General features: G+C 44.3%; 1 protein-coding gene across 1 annotated transcript in view; it reads right to left on the bottom strand.

Moving 5' to 3' along the window:
* The window catches only part of DNAH6 (dynein axonemal heavy chain 6), a 3,423,448-nt gene that overhangs the window by 207,952 nt on the left and 3,194,002 nt on the right, over nucleotides 1-21,494 (bottom strand). The window contains exon 68 of the mRNA XM_069626424.1: nucleotides 12,823-12,961. Within this exon, the coding sequence (XP_069482525.1) occupies nucleotides 12,823-12,961 (139 nt within the window). The remainder of the gene's footprint in view (nucleotides 1-12,822; nucleotides 12,962-21,494) is intronic.

Genomic DNA, 21,494 nt, shown 5'->3' on the forward strand with positions numbered 1-21,494 from the left:
TCTGCCTTCCCAAAGGCTTTTCCCCTTCTCTTAGTTTTATGTGTTTCCCTGATTTCCTCTGGTTTGGAAAATTGAGTTCTTTCTAGGATCTGCTGAGCTATTCTCTCTCCTTCCTTTATTTGGTATGCTTCTTTTCCCTTTGTTTTAAATCAAAATGTTCACATCTTCTCTATAGTCGGGATCTATGATGCCTGCTAAAATGTCTAGACCATGTTGCCAAGCTATACCAGACTTGGAGGCTAACCTGATGCACATGCCTGCCAGTGGGTATCATCATCAAAGTTTATGTGGATAAAAACAATGCATAAACCGACATACAAAACAGCGTTACAACAAAACATCAATAATAATCAGCAGACCAAATAAAATTACAATAAAGACAAAATTTTAAAACGATAAAACTAAATTAAAATGCAATTTCAAACTTTGCCCTCAAGCAGCTTTTTCCTTCTGTACCAGAGTTTTTGGAGGAATTCTAAGTAGCTCCATGCGACTGGAATGTTTTTTGCCCGGAGCAAGAATATCAAAGAGGGTTGGGCTTGAGTGAAACCAGCATTTATGAGGAGTGGGAGAATAGTCCTTGTTCTGATTTCATGGTAAAGAGGGAAAAATAAAACAAAACACAAAAATATCTTCTTCTGGTCCACTACACCCCGTACAAAATATAGAGTGCTGATCACTCTGTCAGTTATTAGTAATCGTTCTAAGGCATAAAAGATTAAAATGAACCCCAATCAATGCACAACGATCTTTTGTCTTATTGCTGTGCAGAAGGTAGAGTTGGATACCATCTACGTTTGGGGTACGCTTGGGGTACGAGCAATCAGGACTGTGTCGTCTGCATAGGCTAATACAGGGAGGGGCAGTGCACTAAACCTTAAAAAATCAGCCGATGTCCCAATCAAGTTCAAAACCCTAGGCCTTCTGGGGTCTGGGGCCTCAATACCTTCAACTCTCTCTTCCTAAATATCTCCCTTCTCAAGCTCTTCGCTCATCCGCCTCCAACTTCCTCAGGGTCAGACGCTTCTCCAAGCAACGAGTCAGTGCTAGATCTCTTTCTTCGGCTGGGGCCTCCATCTGGAACAGTCTTCCTGCCACCCTGAAACTTGAGGAGAACCATCTCCGGTTCCGAAAGCACCTCAAAACCCTTCCTCTTTGCTTCTGCTTTCTCTCCTCCTCTCCCCTGCTGAACTCCTGGCTGAAACTGAAACTGCACTGGTCACCTGGCTACCGTCTGATCACTTTTTACTTATTGCTTTTATTTATTCTATTTATTGTTTACTGTCGATCCCATGTACTGCCCCCTCCCACTTCCCACCGCACTTTCGCCCTTCTACTTTCCCCTGTACTTGCAAAATCTCAATGTCACCTGGCCTAGTAAGAGCATTTCTCTGTCTTCCCTCTGTTCCCCCTCCCTTGCCTTGTTGCACATTGAAAAACCTGTGTATAGGCGCATTATAAATGCCATATCGTATCATACAGCTGAAACAAGCAGGTGTTTTCTGTTTGATTCCACTGTGAACCCAGATGTTTCCCTATTGGCCACAACAATTGAATGAAACATCTGCTTGTATTTATTCGATATGGTGGGAGTTAAAAGGACAGACCGCACTGCAAACTTTGGGCATTCATTTGTAACATACACTTAGAGGTAATATTCAGCCATGGTATTTTATGCCAGGACAAACTCTGGAGCAAAGGTTTAATAATCAAATGCGTTAGGCTAGCTCTTGGATAAGACCAAATTGCCAACCAATGTGAGAGTGGGGCCGTGTTCCAGACATCACCTATATGCAGGATTCCCAGTTCTGTGTGTATGGCAAAATTTGGAGCCGAACTGGGGAGACCAAGTAACTTTTTGCAAAAAGTATTTTCTATTATTTCAATAGGTGTGATTTTCTCAATGTCCCAAAGGGCCACACCATAGTTAATTGCGGCCTTGGTAATTTCTATGTAAAGTTCCGGGATCTATTTAATAGGCTGGCCTTGGTACATGTTTCTAAAACTAGACAGACCCCCAGGGCCCGTTTCATTTTGGAGCACTGCTTCTGTATATGCAAGGCCCTCTGCCAGTTTTCACTGAACTTGACACCCAAATAGTCACATTTTTCCACCAGTGTGAGGATTTCACCGTTGCTCAACATTCTTCGCATATTGAACCCTTCTACCTCCTCGACCAGAGCACACCATCAATGTGGATTTTTTCGAATTTACTGATAGCTTGAGGTTAAGCATAAAGGCAGTATATGCGTCTATTAAACATTGCAGAGCGTTTGTGGTACGAGCAATCAGGACTGTGTCATCTCCATAGGCTAATACAGGGAGCGGCAGTGCACCAAACCTTAAAAAAATCAGCCAATGTCCCAACCAGTGCCATATATAGGCCATTAATAATGAAAGCAAACAACACTGGGGCTACCACACAACTTTGGCGCATTCCTGAGGCTACCTCGAAGTAACCCGTACATTGACCCTGCTCTCCAAATCTCACACAACCTCTGGTATCCTCGTGAATAATCTGTATTACCTTTATGAGCTCAGCCGGGCAGCCCATGAATTTCAGCACCCACCACAGCGTAGCTATATCCACTCTATCAAATGCTGTGCTCAGGTCCATGAATGCAAAGTATACTGGTTCACCCTTCAAATAAAAGAGGATGCTCCCGCCAAATACAGATTGAGGGCCTGGTCTCGCGTCCCCAGACCTGGCCGAAAACCATACAGAATTTTTGAAAGGACCTCCCTATCAGAGATCCAGTCTTCCAGGTGCTCCAAAATCCCTAATTTATGAGGTATTTCCCTACCTCGACCAAAACTAAGGGTCTGTCCAGTGTCATGGTGTCCAAAGTAAACATATGTTTGTGTCCAAAATCCTATCCTCACCCTCACACTCTAAAACAAACTGTAAGGTGCTGTAAGGATAAGGCTGGTTACATTTATGTAAATAGTATTTAGATAGACTGGCATTAGTTTCCTCTTTTTTCCATAATCTTTAATTGCAGGAAGAGAAGTCCACCCCAAGGCAAGATTGAGGGAATAATTAGAGCTCTACTGATGAGGTCAGCTGGAACCCTGTGGTTACTTGAATTCTTAATAAGGGTTCTAAACTGCCTTTCATTGACTGTATTCTAATGGGTTGTTAAAGCTCCAGTTGTAGGCCTAGCTGCATGTAGAAAAAGAATCAACTCTGTGTGGGACATATTTCAGGACTTTGGTGGGAAGATTCATTTTAATTAGTAAAGCTAGTTAATCCAAAGAGAATGTTTTCAAGAAGGAATTCTGTACTTTTAAAAATTCGAATCAGTTTGTAAATCCATAGTTTTAAAGTTAATATTCTTTAATGCAGAGGTGGGGGCTGTGCATGAAACCCCTTTAAAGTTCAGTATAATGTTATAAGGTCGAAGCACTTTTTGGTATGTTTGAGTGTCAAGAGGGACAGCACGAGTGAGAGAGTGCACGCATCATAAACTAAAGTTTCCTAGCAGTGCTGTGTTAAGGTGTGGGTGGCTTGTAACTAAAACAAAACCCACCTTTCTAGTAGAATGGGGTTATGAGCTGTGCAGTGGGGCATTCTGTTTTTTCAAGCAGGAGGGTGTTAGCCAGCAGGAACAGACTTGCGTTTAGAAGGTTTCTGAGTCTGGGAGTGAAATCTTTGTTTCTTTCTGACGCGGCCCGTCTAGTGTGCTTCATCGACACAAAGGAAGGACTTCCTGCAAGCAGTGCTCTGAAAGAAGGCATTTGCTGCAACGCTCCGTCCAGTCCATCATGTGCACTATATAAATGCTAAATACAAACGCTAAATACAAATGAAGCACTTTTGTGCATATGATCCATTTTTAACACTTTTGAGCGCACAATCCATTTTTAAACAGCTGCAAGATTCTGTAATAAAGAAAACCCTGAGAAGTCACCGCTTAAATTCTAGTAAAAAGAAACGTTTGAGTCATTTAATAACTTGTCTGTAAACAGTTAATTTCCTTAACAAAATTATTCAATAAAGATTCCGAGGCACATTGAAGTTAAATAGGAAATGGTTTAGTGCAGTTTTATTAACATGCCAGTATCAACTAAAGGTTTTCATCAAATGAGACTTTGGCAAGCTTAATAGAGTGAGATGAAGTAAACGACAGAAAAGTCAATTTCTTAAAGGAAAAGAAAACAAGGTAACCAAGAGGAAGAAAGAAGAATACTAAAGACCTTTGAAGACAACCTCTATGCTTAACAGCAGGGGTTTATAGGTATGGAAGAGTAACCTGGGGGAAGTAACCAGTTTTTTGGGGAAAAAGAGTCAGCAATAGATAAAACACTGTTCTTCTCATTATAGGTCCCAAAAGTGTTTCTGGTGTGTTGAAGACGAGGACTAGGTTTGTTATTTTATCCCATTCCCCTTTCCCTTTGGTGTGAGAAGTGCACTGTCTGTTCATATTAGACAGTGAGTTAAACACCTCTGAGTGTTCATGGGGCAAGCAGTTTCTGTGGTTTTCTTCAGGATTCTGACAGGAAGAAAGGCCCATGGTAGAAATACAGTCTGGGCTCTCTTGTACACTGCAGAGATTTCCATGGGAATCCTGGGGGTTCTGTTAAGAGAATTAAGGGTGGAACTGAGTAAGTCTAGACGGGAGAATAAGGTCCTGAGTCAAAGGTTGGATAAGTTGAGTTTGCAGGTTCAGGAGAAGAGGGTAAAAGAACATTCTTCTTTTAATGAGCCACCAGAGTTACAGCCTGAAGTGGAGGTTGTAGGAACTACCAAAGGAGTTATTGGTGAGGCTGGGGAAGGTGAAGTAAAAATGGTTAAGTATTTTGGTGTCAATCATGCAGCATTACTGTGAGCAGCTCCCGAGTGTTATAGTGGTGATGCAAAGAGGTGTAAAATATTTTGGACCCAGTGTGAGTTTAATTTTGTGTCGAACCTGAAGCCTTTTTCGACCGAGGCGGCCAAGGTGTAATTCATCTTGTCATATCTTTCTGGGGGTGCAGTGGCCTGGTCAGTGCCTTTGGTTGCTCAGATGAATATCCCATTTTTGGGGGATCTAGAACTTTTCAGAATGGAGTTTAGACACATGTTTAGACACATGTTTGACAGAAGGCAGGTTTCACAGGAGATAAATGATGGCCTTTTAGATTTAAGGAAGATTTAAGGCAAGGGCGTTGATTAGTTATATTAGACAGTTTAAGACCCTGGTGCTTGAGAGTCGCTGGCCGGAAGAGAAGAGGGTTTTGCTTTTCTATCTATCGAGGGTTGAAGGATGAACTTAAAGATGCTCTAGCCTTGGTAATAGATAGGCCAGCCACCTGTGAGGGGTTTATGGATCTGGTCCTGCAGCTTGATTTAAAATTGAGTGAGATAGGTGGAGAACGAAGAAGACATATACCTCTTTCGCGGCAGTGGGTGAAGGGAGATCAGCCAAAAGGGGAGACTGTTTCTTTGGAGGAAAAAACCTCTCAGTTCCCTCATTCAGGCCATGTCCTGCTTTGGCCATGGAGGAAAAGAGTGCCAGTCGCACAGTACTGGCACCCTTTCCGGACCACCACACTACAACTCTGCGTGTCTGGGCTGTTGCTCCTGGCTGGTCTGACCTGCTGGGTGCAATGCCACCAGTAGGCACAGTTGTCACCAAAAGAAATGGCACAATTACCAACAGTGCCAGTGCTTCCGTGTCCCCAGTCCCATTGAGTCCTATGGGACTCCTTGGGAATGGGGACTTACACTTTCCGCCATCTGATATCCCGGGCTACCAGGACTTGTAATGTCTAAGTGGCACAAGGATCTCAGCTGGCGGAAACAGTGTTATGAGTATGGCGGAAACCCGCCGGTAGCACCCGCAAGTTAACGCTGGAATCGTAATGAGGATCTATCTATCTATTGTTGGAAGGAGGGTCCCTTTGTAGGGAATTGCCCTCGATGTGCTTGCCCCCTGCAGAACAGGAGTCAGCTAGTGGTGAATACCCTTCAGACGGCGGTTCCTCACATAACTTTACATGTATCCTTTTTTTCTAGTGAGGCTTTGATTGGTGAAGGACCAGCCATGCCACAGGCAATTATTTGGGATTGGCGGCTGGCTAGATCTAGGGACATTCTGTTAAGATCTAATATGATATATCATTTAATGATATTCCCGCTGAGGAATGCCCCCTTGATGTGACTGATAATAATGTATTTGGGGTGGAAATAGACATAGGAGATTAACAAAAAATCTTATTAATTAATGTAAATAACCCGCCGGGTGATGACTTTACATTGGGGATACAGGGAAGTATCTTTGATTTTGTTGCTAGCAGATATGCTGAGAATAGTAAGGTTAATACATAATAGCTGGTGACCTGAATACTAAAGTCTTTACGTATAATGGATTTCTCAATAACTACTATAATAACAAAAGGCAAAAATAATCATAAAGATTTAAGGTGGAAAGTCTTTTTTTAAGAGCTTAATTTAGGGTTAAAAACAATATACCTTTAGGTCATATGTGTCGTAATGGCTCTTATTTATCCACCTTGGATTATATATTTGTTGACACAAAGATTTTCACTGAGATACAGCAACTTCAAATAAGTTTCAATTAATTTAGTGACCATGCAATAGTGTGTCTTAGCCTTGCTCTCTGCATAAATAAGATGGTATACAGGGACCTGATTGGTGCTCTAAATGTGAATGCAAGTGGGAACAAACTTGGATGGTCGGATGGAAATCTGGAAAAGGTAGGAAAATGTAGTGGAGGCCTAAGGGATGAATATAAATATATGGCGATGGCAGAGGAGATTGTTCTTTGGATATCCTCCTGTATGTATGGTTTTATGCCTTTGGGTAAAATCTCTTCAATGAAATTGGGGTATAAACCAGAGAGACCATATGATAAGAACATAGCAAGTGAAAAGAAAAAGATGCGTCAGGCAATCAGAGCTATTGAGCGTATGAATCTTGAGTTAGGAGATGCTACTACTAGAAAGTGTAAAATAAAAAATGGTTCTAGAAACTGGTAAAAAAGATATTATATGTCCAAGAATAGCAAAATTTGGCAAAACATGATAAGAATATTGCTTGATGGTGATTCAAGAAAAATTTGGTCAAATTACAAAAAGTTCACTGGAGGTGGCCAGGAGGAACTCCTCTGTAACATCGATCTACTTGGGAAACCTTTCTCAGTAAAAAATGTGCTGGCAAAGATTTTACTGGAATTAAATATAGACCGGGAGGACATAATAGCCATCATTAAGTGTTTGTAATCCTTAAGGGCCCCCGGCCCAGATGGCCTCTGTAATTTAATTATTAAAGACAATCCTGATTTCTGGGCAGACATCCTCCTGACGCTCTTTCATAAGATAAGAGGATCAGACATTATACCAGATTTTAAGAAGGGCCCTAGACTTCTACCAGAAATCTATCGTCTACTGGCCATGACTGATGTTGCCAGCAAAGTGTTCAATACGCTAATCCTGAAGGAAGTTAAGTTGTGGATAGCGAAGGAGAGCATATACAGTATTTTTCAGACGGGCTTCAGGAAGGGATGTTCGATGAATACCAAAATCTTTGTTATTAACACCCTGCTGGAGTAAGCAAAATGTAAAAAAGACCTGCCGCTATATATATTGTTTGTGGACTTTTCGTTGGCATTTGATACTATAGATAGATCTTTACTTTGGGCCAAACTTTAGAAAATGGGCATGCCTGATCACCTTCTTTACGCTTGCAAAATGATCTATAAGAATAATGCAACCAGAGTCAGACTGAGTAACCTTGGTAACCTTTCCAAACAGATCCCCATTAGAAAAGGAATTAGACAGGGTTGTGTGCTTGCGCCTACCCTGTTTTATTTGTTCTTAGCTGCCTTTGGAACAATCTTTGTTGAAAAATGTAACGCATTCCCAAAAATAGGAAACAGCAAAGTGGGGTGAATTGGGTATGCAGACAATTTAATAATCATGGACAATACGTTTGTAAGCATCTCCACAGTGCTCAGGAGGTATGCAAATATGCTGAAAGTAATTGTCTAAAAATTAACTCAATTAAGACTCTGTTTATGGCAGTGGGTAGCAAGAGCGCTAACAGAAAATATGTTGCTAGCCCTCTCTGGTCTATTAATAGAACGGATTGTTATAGATATTTGGGGTATGAAGTTTCCTCTGAAAGAAATAGAAATGTAATAGTGCAGCAAAATAAGAACGCAAAGGCACTGTTTACTATGGCAGCTATAACGATTTTCTCACAAAAAACTGCGGGCTTCTATCAGGCATTCTGGGTATCTATAAGCAAAAACGATCTGCTTCCTTCTTGTATGGCTTGGAAACGTCTTTTGAGGAATGGGGAGACTGGGCTGATTGTTTGGAGGGGGTGATTTAGAGAAGAATTCTGGGTTTCAGTAATTATATCCCTATTGAAGCCATAATCTGGAATCGGGGCAGATATCCCTGGCTAACTTGATTGAAATAAACAGAGGGAAATTGTTTATAAAGATCATGTTTGCTAACTCGCAATCCTTATTGTCGTTTATGAAAACTGCTATGGTGGAAAATAAAAGTGATGCTATGCATACATTTAAAACAAGAAATGAGAAATACTTTGATAACATAGGATGGTGCCCACATTGGGAATACGGAGAAGGTGCCCTCCTGAAATCCTTTATGAACTGTGGTGACAAATGGAATTGGGTTGCAAGGCATGAAAAGAAAGCTGGTTTGAAATCACTCAGCACCTTCTCTAAGATGTACTTCTTGTATAAAGAGCCCCAAACCTACCTAAGGATACTTCCCTCTCCGGTAACACGAAGAATATTTCTGAACCTGTGGCTAAATAGACTGAAGGACCTGGAAGTTATGGGAGCTTGGTTTGGGTTACCGTTTGAAAACAGGACATGTAGAATCTGCAAAGATGATAAATACATTGAGTCAGCTAGGCATGTTCTGACCTCTTGTCCTGTATTGAGACCCTTGTATGAATGTTATTTGAATACGCATGTCAATGATCTTGATGACATTACTAGCAAATTATTCTGGTTAAGAAGTGTATCAGGCTATAATCAAGGCCGCACTATTACACAGGTGTGGAAATGTGTAGAAAAACACTGAGTTTCAAAGCGGATGTGAAATTAGTCGCAAATCTTTAGTATTGGGACAGGGCAGCAACTGTTGTGATACTACTAATGGAATTCCTTGAGTCTCCATACGTGTTAGTTGTCATTGAGTTGTAAAAAAGAAGTGTGTTGACCAAGTATTTTTATTTTTGTGATTTTATGTTGTATTTTATTATTGACTATTTAAATATAATTTCGACTTACTAATATATATATATATATATATATATATATGTTTGCACTTGGTATGAAACTTGATCCGAATGGTAAGGAACAAGTACATCATGGATGTAATGTTGGTGTGAAGGAAATCAGTGAGAGCGCAACAACAGAGTGCAATGTGTTGGATGAGAAGGAGGTAGCAACATTGTCTCCCATAGTGTTTAGGTCTGGAGTGGGTTGTTTGAAAGGGTTCATTCAAACACTCAAACTAAAACAAAATGCTCAGACCAATTCCCGTAGCATGTACAAGGGATGTAGAGGCAGAAATTGAAAGGATGCCCAGAGAAGTTATCATTGAGAGGTCAGGAGCCTCAGAGTGGGTTAGTCCCATTACGATTGTTAAGAAACCCAATGGATCCATAAGGTTGTGCATTGACCTCAGGCAGGTTAACAAAAATGTTGTTACAGAAAGATTCCCGTTACCAAAGATAAATGAATTGATCACAGATTTCAGTGGGTCCAAGGTGTATTAATTACGAGACCTCAAATCTGCTTACCATCAGATTAGAATGCATCCTGTATCCCATGACATACTAACATTCATCACTCATGTCGGGTTATTTAAATGTGTCAGAATGCCTTTTGGGCTGATAACGGTAGCCAGTGTTTTCCAACATGTAATGCTCAACATCCTAGGTGGTGTAAATGGTGTAAAGATTTATCAAGATGATATTTTAGTGTGGGGGAAAGACACATGTGAACAGGGCATCCAGTTAAGGCAAGTATTGGAACAACTGGAATGGCTAGCATGACTCTTACATTGGAAAAGTGCACATTTGGTGTGTTGTGTGTGGATTATTTGGGTTACAGCATTTCAGGAGATGGGGCCTGCCCTAACTCAAGCTCAATGAAGGCCATTATAGATATGCCATCTCCAGAGAAGAAGGCAGAGGTGTCATCATTTCTGGGCATGATTGAATATTATGTGAAATGTGTTAAAAACGTAGCCAGTAAGACAGTAAATATGAGGAGACTTACCAGAAAGGGTGTACAGTTTGAATGGTCTGAAAGATGTGAAGAAGAGTTTGTGTGTGTGAAGAAAGACATCACCAAGTCTCCAGTGTTGCAGGTCTTCAGGGACAATGTCTGCATTATAGTATACACACCAATGCCTCAGAAGTTGGTCTGGGGAGTGTGCTTATGCAAGAGGATGCTAGTGGATTACAAACCATATCATATGCTTACAGAGCGCTCAGAGAGGTGGAAAGAAGTTACTCAGCAATTGAGCAGGAGGAACCTGCAGTGTTGTGGGTGATAAATACATGTAAAGTATATTTGTATGGCAGAGAATTAGTTGCCATCTTTAACAAGAAAGGTCTAGCTAGAGTATTGAGACTGACTTCCAAATGGGTTACAAGGCTACAGAGTTTGGAATGTGTTGTAGAGCACATGCAGGTCAAGGATAATGTAGTGGCCTTGTCAAGGCTGTCATTGGTGCAGAGCGATGAGTTTGATTTGTTGACAGATGAAGGAATTAAAGACATAATTTTGGTAGAGGAGTCATTACATCAGAAGGAATGGTTTGAAGCTTGTCAAGATGATTGTTTATACCAGGAGGCCAAGAGGATGATTCAAAGCAGATGGAGCGAAAGTGGCGAGCAAGTGTGGTGCCAGACACTCAGAGAGTTTAAGAAAGTCAGAAATCAATTAAGTAGTAGTTGATGGCTTGGTAGTCCTGTGTGGTATGTGTGAGTTAGTTGTAGATCTAGGACATAATGCTCACAAGGGGATGTGCAGAACAAAGGCTCCCATAAGAATAGGTTTCTGGTGGCCCGGAATGGACAAGTTCATTGAAGCGAGGATCAAGGAGTGTGAGAAATGTAAAAATAGTGATAAGGTACCGGAGACGAGGATTCCCCCCATGATTGTACCCCAAATCCCAGAATACCTTGGGACACTATTGCTATAAATTCGAAGCATCAAGCACTCATATGTTATTGGGGTCATAGACTTACTTATCAAATGGCTAGAGGTAGGGATGGTCAAAGACATCACTTTGAGAAATAATATCAAATTCCTGGAAAGGATTTTTTGGCGAGAATGGTGGCTGGCAACTGTAGTTAGTGACAATGGTCCCCAGTTTATTTTTAAAGAGATTCAGAGTTGGGTGGAAGAGAATGGAATTAAACACAAGAGGATGGAACTATATCACCCACAGAGTAATGGGACGATGGAATGATTTAACAGGACTCTTATGGATGTTATTTGCTTGTCGGTACAGAGGGAGGCAATTCGCAGAAGGAGCTCCTATGGAGAGTGTTTCAATACAGGAGCACTCCCCATCCCTGTTACAGGTACCTCGCCGTTCAAGATAATGAGGGGCCGCAGTCCAAACACATTGTTGGTGCCGGGATGGCTGAGATGTTCCAAGATGGGAGTTGTGAATCTCAGGTTGATTCAGAAGAGGGTGAGCTCTTTGACAGGCACACGACAATGTGGTTGCATTGATAGCATGGTCTCTCGCTTGGGGGAGTGAGGCGGTAGCGGTACCCCTTAAGATCTACTTGGCCAAGGTGGTGCCAGCAGTCACCTATGGAACTGGATTATGGGTCTGTTGTGATTGTGCTTCTATCATAATACATTTATAATATAAATTGTATTGAATTATCCACCCATTTCTCCAGTCAGTGTAAGATAACCCTTGAGTAACGTTTTGCCTAAGAATCGATCAGAGAAATGGGCCTGTAATTTGATGGTGGATTTTTGTTACCTTTCTTATAAATCGGAAGAATAACGGCTTCTTCCCAACTATTCAGTGGAAGGTTAGAAGAAAGTATGCCATTAAAAAACTTAGAAAGGTAACAGAGATGTCAAGTGCACTCTTGAACAAGTCAGATGGGAGAAAATCTGGCCCTGGGGCTCTGCCTCCTTTTTGTTCACACACTGCACGCTCCACCTCTTTGGTGGTGATATGGCTGATCGTGGCCTACACACATTGATGCTCTAACCATGGCTCCATCCCAGCACTCACGTGGGTAGGGTTATTGTTAGGAGACCTTCTAAGCACCCTGGTGTGGCCTAGTACCTCTGGCATCGGAAGGTGTGCAGCAACTAGTCCACAATCAGAGTGGGGCAGTATGAGAAACAGGGAAAGACGAGCAGAATGCAAAAGATGTAACTGAACTGTGGGCAAAAGTAGTTCCATGGGAGGGCCCGCAGTAGGTACATCCAGAGGCAGACATCGAGAGCAGAGTCCTCTTTGGGTACCTGGGAGCAGCTCAAGGTAGGCAATGCCACGTGGGAGCAAATTACATAAATTACAGAGGGACATCTGACACATCGTAGGATGCAAGATGTATTAACACACAACGCGAGTTATTAATGTAACATAAAAAACCGTCACAAATGTAGACAAACCTATAAAGATATTTCTGGAAATCATAATTCATAAATAACCTTCTAACACTAGAGTCTATTATACCATGTTTGTATTACTTCGATTGAACAAGACTAGTTGTAAGATACAGTTGATTGACTCAAAGACAAATAACATTAAGTGCGTGAAAAAGAAGGATGCATAGATTTCCTCTACCTGTGATGTAGATTAGAGCAGCCCATGGCACCTTGCCTTCTTGACAGTAAAGATTTAGATTCATCAAAGCACACTCCCTGTCACTGTCACTGAATTCATAGCAGATGTTCCACCCAAGGGGTCCAAACTTTTTCCTCTCCTTGAAACGGAAGAAATGTTAACAGTTACACATTTAAAATCATTCTTAGCATTTTGGGTAAGTCTATTTTTAAGCAATAGAAACATTACGTCTGAGTCCAGTCCAGATTTAATTATTAAGGCACTCTATGCAAGTTTCGCGTAAGATCGTAATACTAAATAATAAAAAACAGACACCCTGATTTCAATAGGGATTTAGTTTTTATTGTATGTTTCTTTTGTGCGTCTAAAATAAACGCATCTGGGACTGTGCATCAGAGAGCACCATATTCAAGTTGCCTTTCATTATATCCAATCGTTACCTTACTTTAGGCAAGGTAGCTTTAAAAACCGATCTAACATGCAGATCCTATAATGACGTCAGAGACAATGTGACTGAACAGAACCCTCACAGAAGCTCAGTCTGTACAGACATTGCAACATCGGCACTGAAAAGTTCAGCAACAATTAATGCTTCTCCAGATAGGTTCAGGTGCAAGAGGTGTGCCATAACCGTGAGGTAGCATGGATGGATCTGGTGGATGGTGTGCGTCACTGAGTAATGCAAATACATTTGCAAGTCCTGTATCCTTTTCATTGACTTATTTATTCTGGTTCCCACTACAGGAAATGAGTGACACGCACTTCCCGCAACCAGGATGTTGGGTGCTGATGTAAAGAAAGTATTACCAAACTAGAGCCTGAAAACCCCTCTGTCAACTCTGGCCTGCGGCTGGATTCAGAATTAATTAAGCTCACATACAAGCAGCTGTATACAAACCTCAGTGAGCCAATATGTGCTGAATGCCGCAGTTGCTGATTTGATCTACTATATTGGTTTTACAAGGCTGAAGATCTAGGGTTGGACGATTGCCAGGATGCCAAAATGGATGCCATTATCATCCCTGGAATCCCCTTTCAGTACAGCTCCAGTGTTTTAGGAAGAGATATCAAGGGTCGCTGAGAAAATGGTAGGCTACTCAATTATGCTCAATCATGCTGTCCTTTCTCACCAGCTTGTGTCCTGCCAAGTAGTATGCCACCTGTCATCCTCACTATCTTTCATGATCTCTCTGGGGGCTCCCTCGAGACTGCACACTTTGGGTCAGCCCCATTTCTTTTCTTGTTTCCCCATCCACCTGCCACACACCAAGCCCCTATTTAGGTGCTAATGGCTCCAGAGGATGGGGGATTACCAGGCCTTTAATTGTCCTTTGCTCTGGTTCAAGGCCCTTATTGTGCTTAGGCTTAGCAAATCAAGCTCACAGGACCAGCTAGGTAGGCTTCCCCTCACACTGTCATTATTAACACCTTACTGACATTGAAGAGAAAGGTCATGAAATGATGGCTTGATTTCCAATAGGAGCTGTTCATATAGAGGTTAAGCTCTGTGGGCTTTCTGACATGGAGGCATGTGTCATAGGTCACAACCTCAAAACCAGTTTTACCTATAGGGTTTAAATATTGGACATCCTAGCACCAAAGTCAACATCTGAAGTGCAGTGTGCGGGAGAGTACACATTTTGCAATATGGCTTATGTTTACAAAAACATACCACAAATATTCACCATATTGAAGTTTAGTGTCAGCCTGGCCAAAAACATACATCATTTTGAGATAAAAGTAGAGAAAAATGTGACAAGTATACATAGGCCTGAAAATAATTTCCAGTGGTTCTCAAAAGGTTTGTTAGTAGAAGGTATTGGTTAATCACATTTATAACATACTGGGCGAGCCTCAAGTCAAGTTTGCAATGCATGAACAAGACACCAGTTTACAGGATCAGGATCATACAATATTTTCTTTGTACTATCTGCGGGCAAGTGTACCACCCAAATAAAAATAAATGTGTGTAGTATCATCTCCCTCAACAGAATTATATTGAGAAGTTCTTAAAATACAACAATAAAGGCTCAATGATATGCACCTAGAAGAATTTGATCCACAACTCTCTGACTCAGCAAAATCCTTAGGCTTCACCATTGACCGCAACCTGTCCTTCCAGAAACACATAGCCAAGAAGGCCCAAACAGCCTGGCACCAAATCTCTACCCTTCAAAAACCAAATCCTTCAACCCGTCGCAGGACTTCCAGACAATAGGGCTTGCCCTTGTGCTCTCGTACATCGATGGGGGGAATGCTCTCCTGACAGGGCTCCCAGCTGATTACTTTGCTCCCCTAAAAGAAGTCCACTACACTCAAGCACGTCTTAATACGGGTACACAGAAGTGTATAGGGAGAAATAAGATCTTCATAATCTTTTTGCCAGGAAATGCACCAAGAACTTTGAATAAGTATGTGGCTAAAGACCTTCACACTACACATTGGTAAGATGTGTTCCACTACTGATCTACATATGCGCATTTCCCTTCTGGAAAATTCATCACATGCTTATAATGAGAATGCTGTAACCCAGCATATGCATATCTAAGAATCTGGCACTGTTCAAGAAGGGTCAACCACAACCCATCACATATCTCAAATGGCTACATGTAGAGCAGTTTGTAATGACCGATTTCTAATGCACCATGACTGCAAAAATGTGCCCTGCTCTTAAGCCAACAGGCATAAACTGCAAACTAAGTCAAACAAACTGCAACTTTAAGATGAAAGTGTTGATCTTTCTTTTATGTAATCTTTACCACAACAGGTCACTCCCTTATGCCTGGTCTGACCATGCAGGCAGAGGAGGCATATTTAGCCACAGTGCAATGACAGCAAAACTTAGGGCTTTCATATGAGACCTTAGAAATGAAAACCTGTCAAATAATAGAAGGATTGAAGATTGTATGAACTTCATTGTTGGCCATCTTGATGCTTTCATCAATCCTTCACTCCAGTCACTACAGAGTAACACTATCAAAATGTTTCCACTACTGGTAATTTTTGATGACCAGTCCCACCTTTTCCTCATTAAAACTGCCATGCACTTACCAAAAAAACCCTACTAATTAGGCTGAGCATTCTACTCCTTAACATGAGCATCCTGACTTTATTACCAATCAGGATTGTCAATGCTCATATAACAGAAGTGAATGTTCCATAGTTCTTCTCCTGAAGCAATACTGTGTTACTGCAGACAAGACTACTTCCACGCTGAATTTACTGCATGGGCCTCTGCAGCACTTCTGCGCTCAGCCTCTTTCCTCAAAGGGGGTTCTCCCTCCACCCTCTGCTTCCCTCAGCCCACAATCCTATTGAAGCGGGTCTCTGGCCTCACCCTCTTGTGCGCCACCCCACTCTCTGTGTTTCTCCTTGGGTGCTTCCCATGCCGTTCCTCCTTGAAACTTCTGTTTCAGCTATTGGTCCAAAACCCACTCCATCCCACCCTTTCCAGGCCCTTCAGGCCCACTGCCCTCCCCTTCCCACCCCTTTGTGCACCCTCACTACCCACACTTACAGAGCTCTCCCATGCTGCCATTAGTAGGAAAGCAAAGACCCAGCGGCGTACCCACTAGTCTACTATACCTTAGGCTATACTTATATTATTGAGAAAAAGGATGCCAAAACTGCCAGATATCATTCACCTTATATGTGATGCTCTTGTCATCCAAATCTTCAAAGTGTAAACTTTCAAGTAAAGGAATGTTGGAAGGTGCGTCAAAGTGCACGTGACCCAGTCAATCAGCACTGTACGGAGGTCGGTTAGCCACTGCATTACCAGCATTTTTAGCCATACCGCCAAACTCATAATGAGGCCCATAGTATTAGGACATTTACTCCTAACAGCATTTTCAGGAAAGTGCAGACATCAACAAATTTTATAGTCTTCCACCAGCGGAGCGGATACGTTGTGAGAGACCCTCCGGGCCCATTTGATTGTTTTTGGTGTATTTTCTTATGCCCCTCAGCCCTGCTGTCCTCACCTACCCCGTACTTCCTCCTTCCCCGTTTTGTCCTTTGTCCTACCTCCCTAAGCCCTCTCGCCAACCCTGGTTGGTTCTCCTGTGGTTGGTGCTGCCTGGGTCATCGGATTGTCGTGCTCCCTGCTCGCGAATCTGTTGTGTGAGATCTTCCGGGCCCATTGGATTGTTTTGGCGTGTTTTCTTGTGCCCCTCAGCCCTGCTGTCCTCCCCTACCCCGGACTTCCTCCTTCCCGGTGTTGTCATTTGTCGCGTCTCCCTAAGCCCTCCCGCCAACCCTGATTGGTTGTCCTGTGTTTGGTGCTGCCTGGGTCATGAAATCGTTGCGCTCGCTGCTCGCACTTCCACCAGCTGAGCGGATCCGTTGTGTGAGACCCTCCGGGCCCATTTGATTGTTTTTGGTGTGTTTTCTTGTGCCCCTCAGCCCTGTTGTCCTCACCTACCCCAGACTTCCTACTTCCCTGTGTTGTCCTTTGTCCCACCTCCCTAAGCCCTCCAGCCAACCCTGATTGGTTCTCCTGTGTTTGGTGCTGCCTGGGTCAACGGATTGTCGCGCTCCCTGCTTGCACTTCCACCAGCTCAGCAGGTGAGCGGATCCCTTGTGTGAGACCCTCTGGGCCCATTTGATTGTTTTTGGCGTGTTTTCTTATGCCCCCTCAGCCCTGCTGTCCCCCCTACCCCAGACTTCCTCCTTCCCCGTGTTGTCCTTTTTCCCGCCTCCCTAAGCCCTCCCGCCAACTCTGATTGGTTCTCCTCTGTTTGGTGCTGCCTGGGTCATTGGATCGTCGGGCTCTCTGCTCGCACTTCCACCAGCTGAGCGGATCCCTTGTACGAGACCCTCTGGGCCCATTTGATTGTTTTTTGCGTGTTTTCTTGTGCCCCTCAGCCCTGCTTTGCTCCCCTACCCCAGACTTCCTCCTTCCCCGTGTGTCCTTTGTCCTGCCTCCCTAAGCCCTCTCGCCAACCCTGATTGGTTCTCCTGTGTTTGGTGCTGCCTGGGTCATTGGATCGTCGGGTTCTCTGCTCGCACTTCCACCAGCTGAGCGGATCCCTTGTACGAGACCCTCTGGGCCCATTTCATTGTTTTTTGCGTGTTTTCTTGTGCCCCTCAGCCCTGCTGTCCTCCCCTACCCCAGACTTCCTCCTTCTCCGTGTTGTCCTTTGTCCCACCTCCCTAAGCCCTCCCGCCAACCCTGATTGGTCCTCTGTCCGGTCTTACCTATCTCTCCTCCCAGGGCAGCCCCCTGCCCGTTCAGCCCTGCGGCTAAGGGCCCTAAGGCAAAGGGCAGCTCCAATTTGGCGTCTCCAGCTCATGTCTGCAGGTGTCCGCAGGGGAAGACAGCTGACAGCCATCAACCAGCAGTGACAAAACAAGGTAGGAGGTGCCCTGGTTAGTTATTAGAGCCTGCACCCTACCCTGACTACCCTGCCTCATAGCAGATTCTCAGACTTGCACTGTGTAAGTATTGAAAAAATTACATTATGAAACCTAGGCCTTTCCCCCCGTACAGGACTCTCAGACTTGACCCCCCTTTCTTTTTTTCTCTCCTATGCCCACCTACTCTATGGTGCTCTCTGTCCCTCTTATCTTTTCTAACTCCTTCTCTATTGACTTTCCTGCTCTCCTCACTAAATATGGTAGGAATAAGCTTAAAAAGAATATCCTGGTCTGCAACCCAGGCCTCCTTATCGCTGACACCTATACCAGTGCCGCCTCTAGGCAAACCTTCACCGACATCTTATTTGTCATTCCCTCGCAAGACCTATGGACTCTTCATATGGTCTCTGTGCTTTCTCCTTTCTCTTCTTCTCCCATCAATGGTGGCACCCGGCGGGAGGCCCTCCTGGCCTCCTTCCACTCCTCTAAGGTCATCATCAATTTTTACTTGAATGGTTCAATCTTGGTCTAAGGCTCTCAGGCAAATTTTCTCTATGATAGACGCTTCCTGGGCCTCATCAATTTCCTTCCTTCTGCTGTCCCCTCTCTTCCCTCCACGGCTTACTCTCCTTCCCCTGCTGTCTCCTCCTTGGCTACCCTGCCCTCTCCTCCTTCTTCTTCTACACCTCCGCAGGGTGTACCTCTGATTTGTACCCCTCCCCAGAAGTCTTTCATGGACGGCAACCGTCTCCATATTGCCACACTTAACTCTCGTTCAGATGTCAAACACTCCTCTGACATCTGCCGCCTCCTGGAAGAACTTGACCTCGATGTCCTCGGTCTCACCAAGACATGGTTAACAGCCAGCTCTGTCACAAGCTTTGACACTCTCCTCCCAGATGGCTACAAGATCCTCTCCATGCCCAGGCCCAACCGCTCCGTAGGGGGTGTAGCCCTGATCTACCCCGAGTGGATTCCTGCCTCTGTCATTCCAAAACAGGCCTACTCCTCTATGGAATGCCTCATCTGCAGGCTCTCTCTCTTTGAGCCAAACCCTTACTGTGGCTACTATCTATTAGCCACCTGGTCAGATCTCCTCCTTCCTCTCTGAATGGAAGGAGCTTTCCTCTTGCCTCCTGGTCTCAACCACTCAACTCCTCCTCCTTCGAGACTTTAACATCCATCTGGATGCTTTCCTCTGGACACTTTTGTTACCTCTGCGACTCTCTCTCACTCTCTATTCTCCCCTATGGCCTGACTCACTCTGCAGGGCACACTCTGGATGTTCTGATCTCCTCGGACCTTCCCCTTTCTATCCATCTCACCACTCCTCTCTCCTTGAGTGATCACTTTCTCCTTTCTTCCCAGCTCACGCTCTCATCCCCCCAGGCTAAGCCAACTCCAGCACTGCCACCCACCTTCTCGGTTATCTGACCCATGAAGCGTGTGTCAGTTGAGGCTTTTGCTGCCACTTTCTCACCCCCCGTCCCCATTTGGCTGACTCACACCCAGACACAGCCCTTTCCATGCTCCACTCTGCTATATCTGATACTCTCAATGTTCTTGCCACTGTCATGAGGATCCGCTTGAAGCCCAAAGCAAAGGGAAATTCCTGGTACAACACAGACCTCGTTACCATCAAACGCAAGTGCAGGGGGGCTGAGCGGAAATGGCGTGCTTCTGGTACATCCTCCGACAAACTGGCCTGCTGCCTGCTCCAAAGGCAAAACTGGCTCTGTCCGCACCAAGAAGAGAGCTCACATCGAAGCCTGTGTCTCTGCAGCATCTGACAACTCGTCCAAACACTTTAAAATCTGCAAGGAACTGACCAATCCTGCTGCAGTCTCTACCTCTCCTGTCACCTCCCAGACCCTGTGCACGGTTCTGGCTTCTGATTTCATCTCTAAAACTCAGGACATCCAGTACTCTCTCTCTTCCTCTCCCCGTCCCCCATCTACTCCCTGCTCTTCCTCTGGCCCTTTTTCTTGACCTATCCTCCCTCCTTCTCTGCCGTTGCCCTGTTCTCCCTGGACAAGGTTTCTAGACAAGTTCAATCCATGAAAGTCTCATCAAAACAGATTCATCCCTGTTCCTCCAAAACAATCAAGGACCATATTGACTCCCTGGCTTGTGCTCTGGCCAACTTCTGCAACCACTCCTTCACAACTGGAGTCTTCCCATCCCCCCTGAAGCATTCCCTTGTGTACCCTCTTCTTAAAAAACCCTCTCCACACTGAATCTGTTGGTTGTCCTCATGACAATCAGTCTGGCTTCAGGGCTGCCAGAAGCACGGAAACGGCTCTCCTAAACATCAGTGAAGACCTGATCTCCAACCTTGATTTCAACACCCCCTGTGTCCTCATCTTACTTGATCTCTCTTCTGCCTTTGACACAGTCAACCATGCCATCCTGCTTAATCATCTACGTGATAACCTCGGTATCACTGGTCACGCCCTGGCGTGGCTGACTTCTTTCCTCTTCGATTGACCCTCCCAGGTCCAACTTGGGTTCTTCCTCTCCTCTATCTTTATCTCTACCGTTGGTGTTCCCCAGGGGTCTAACCTCTCTCCCTGGCTGTTCAACCAATACCAGGCACTTCTTTCCCACTGCATTGCTGCACTCTGCCCCAACTTTCAGTGCTATGCGGATGACACTCAGCTCATTTTCAGGATACCTTCGGCCACCTCTTCTCCGTCTCTCATCTCTGACTGACTGTCTGCTATCCAGGAGTGGTGTGCCACCAATGATCTCTGCCTTAATGCCAGTAAGACTGAGATTCTCCTCATCGGCACACCCGCTCCCACCCTGGCCGGCCTCTCTGTTCCCACCTGCGAGGCCAACAACTTTGGGGTCATCTTCAACTCCACGCTCTCCTTCTCTCCTCACATCTCTAAGAAGTCACACTTCCAGCTGCACCTCCTCAGAGGTATTCTTCCTTTCCTCTCCTTCCCCCAGAAGCTCACTGTGTCCAGAGCGCTGGTTCTCGCTAGGCTGCACTATTGCAACAGCCTATTTCTAAATCTGCCTGCCTCTACTCTCCACCCTCTGCAACTCATCCAGAACAGGACTGCGAGACGGATAATATCTCTCCAGGACTGAAATCTCTGTACTGGCTCCCAGTGGCTGAGAGGATTAAGTTCAAAACCTTCTACATTGTCCGCAAGGCCTTCTGGGGCCTTGGGCCTCAATACCTTCGACTCTCTCTTCCTAAATATCTTCTTTCTCAAGCTCTTAGCTCATCCGCCTCCAACTCCCTTAGGGTCAGTCGCTTCTCCAAGCAACAAGTTGGTGGTAGATCTCTTTGTTCGGCTGGG

The sequence above is a fragment of the Ambystoma mexicanum genome, chromosome 6p (genome assembly GCF_040938575.1).
Source record: "Ambystoma mexicanum isolate Mex_15411 chromosome 6p, UKY_AmexF1_1, whole genome shotgun sequence".
NCBI classification, from domain to species: domain Eukaryota; kingdom Metazoa; phylum Chordata; class Amphibia; order Caudata; family Ambystomatidae; genus Ambystoma; species Ambystoma mexicanum.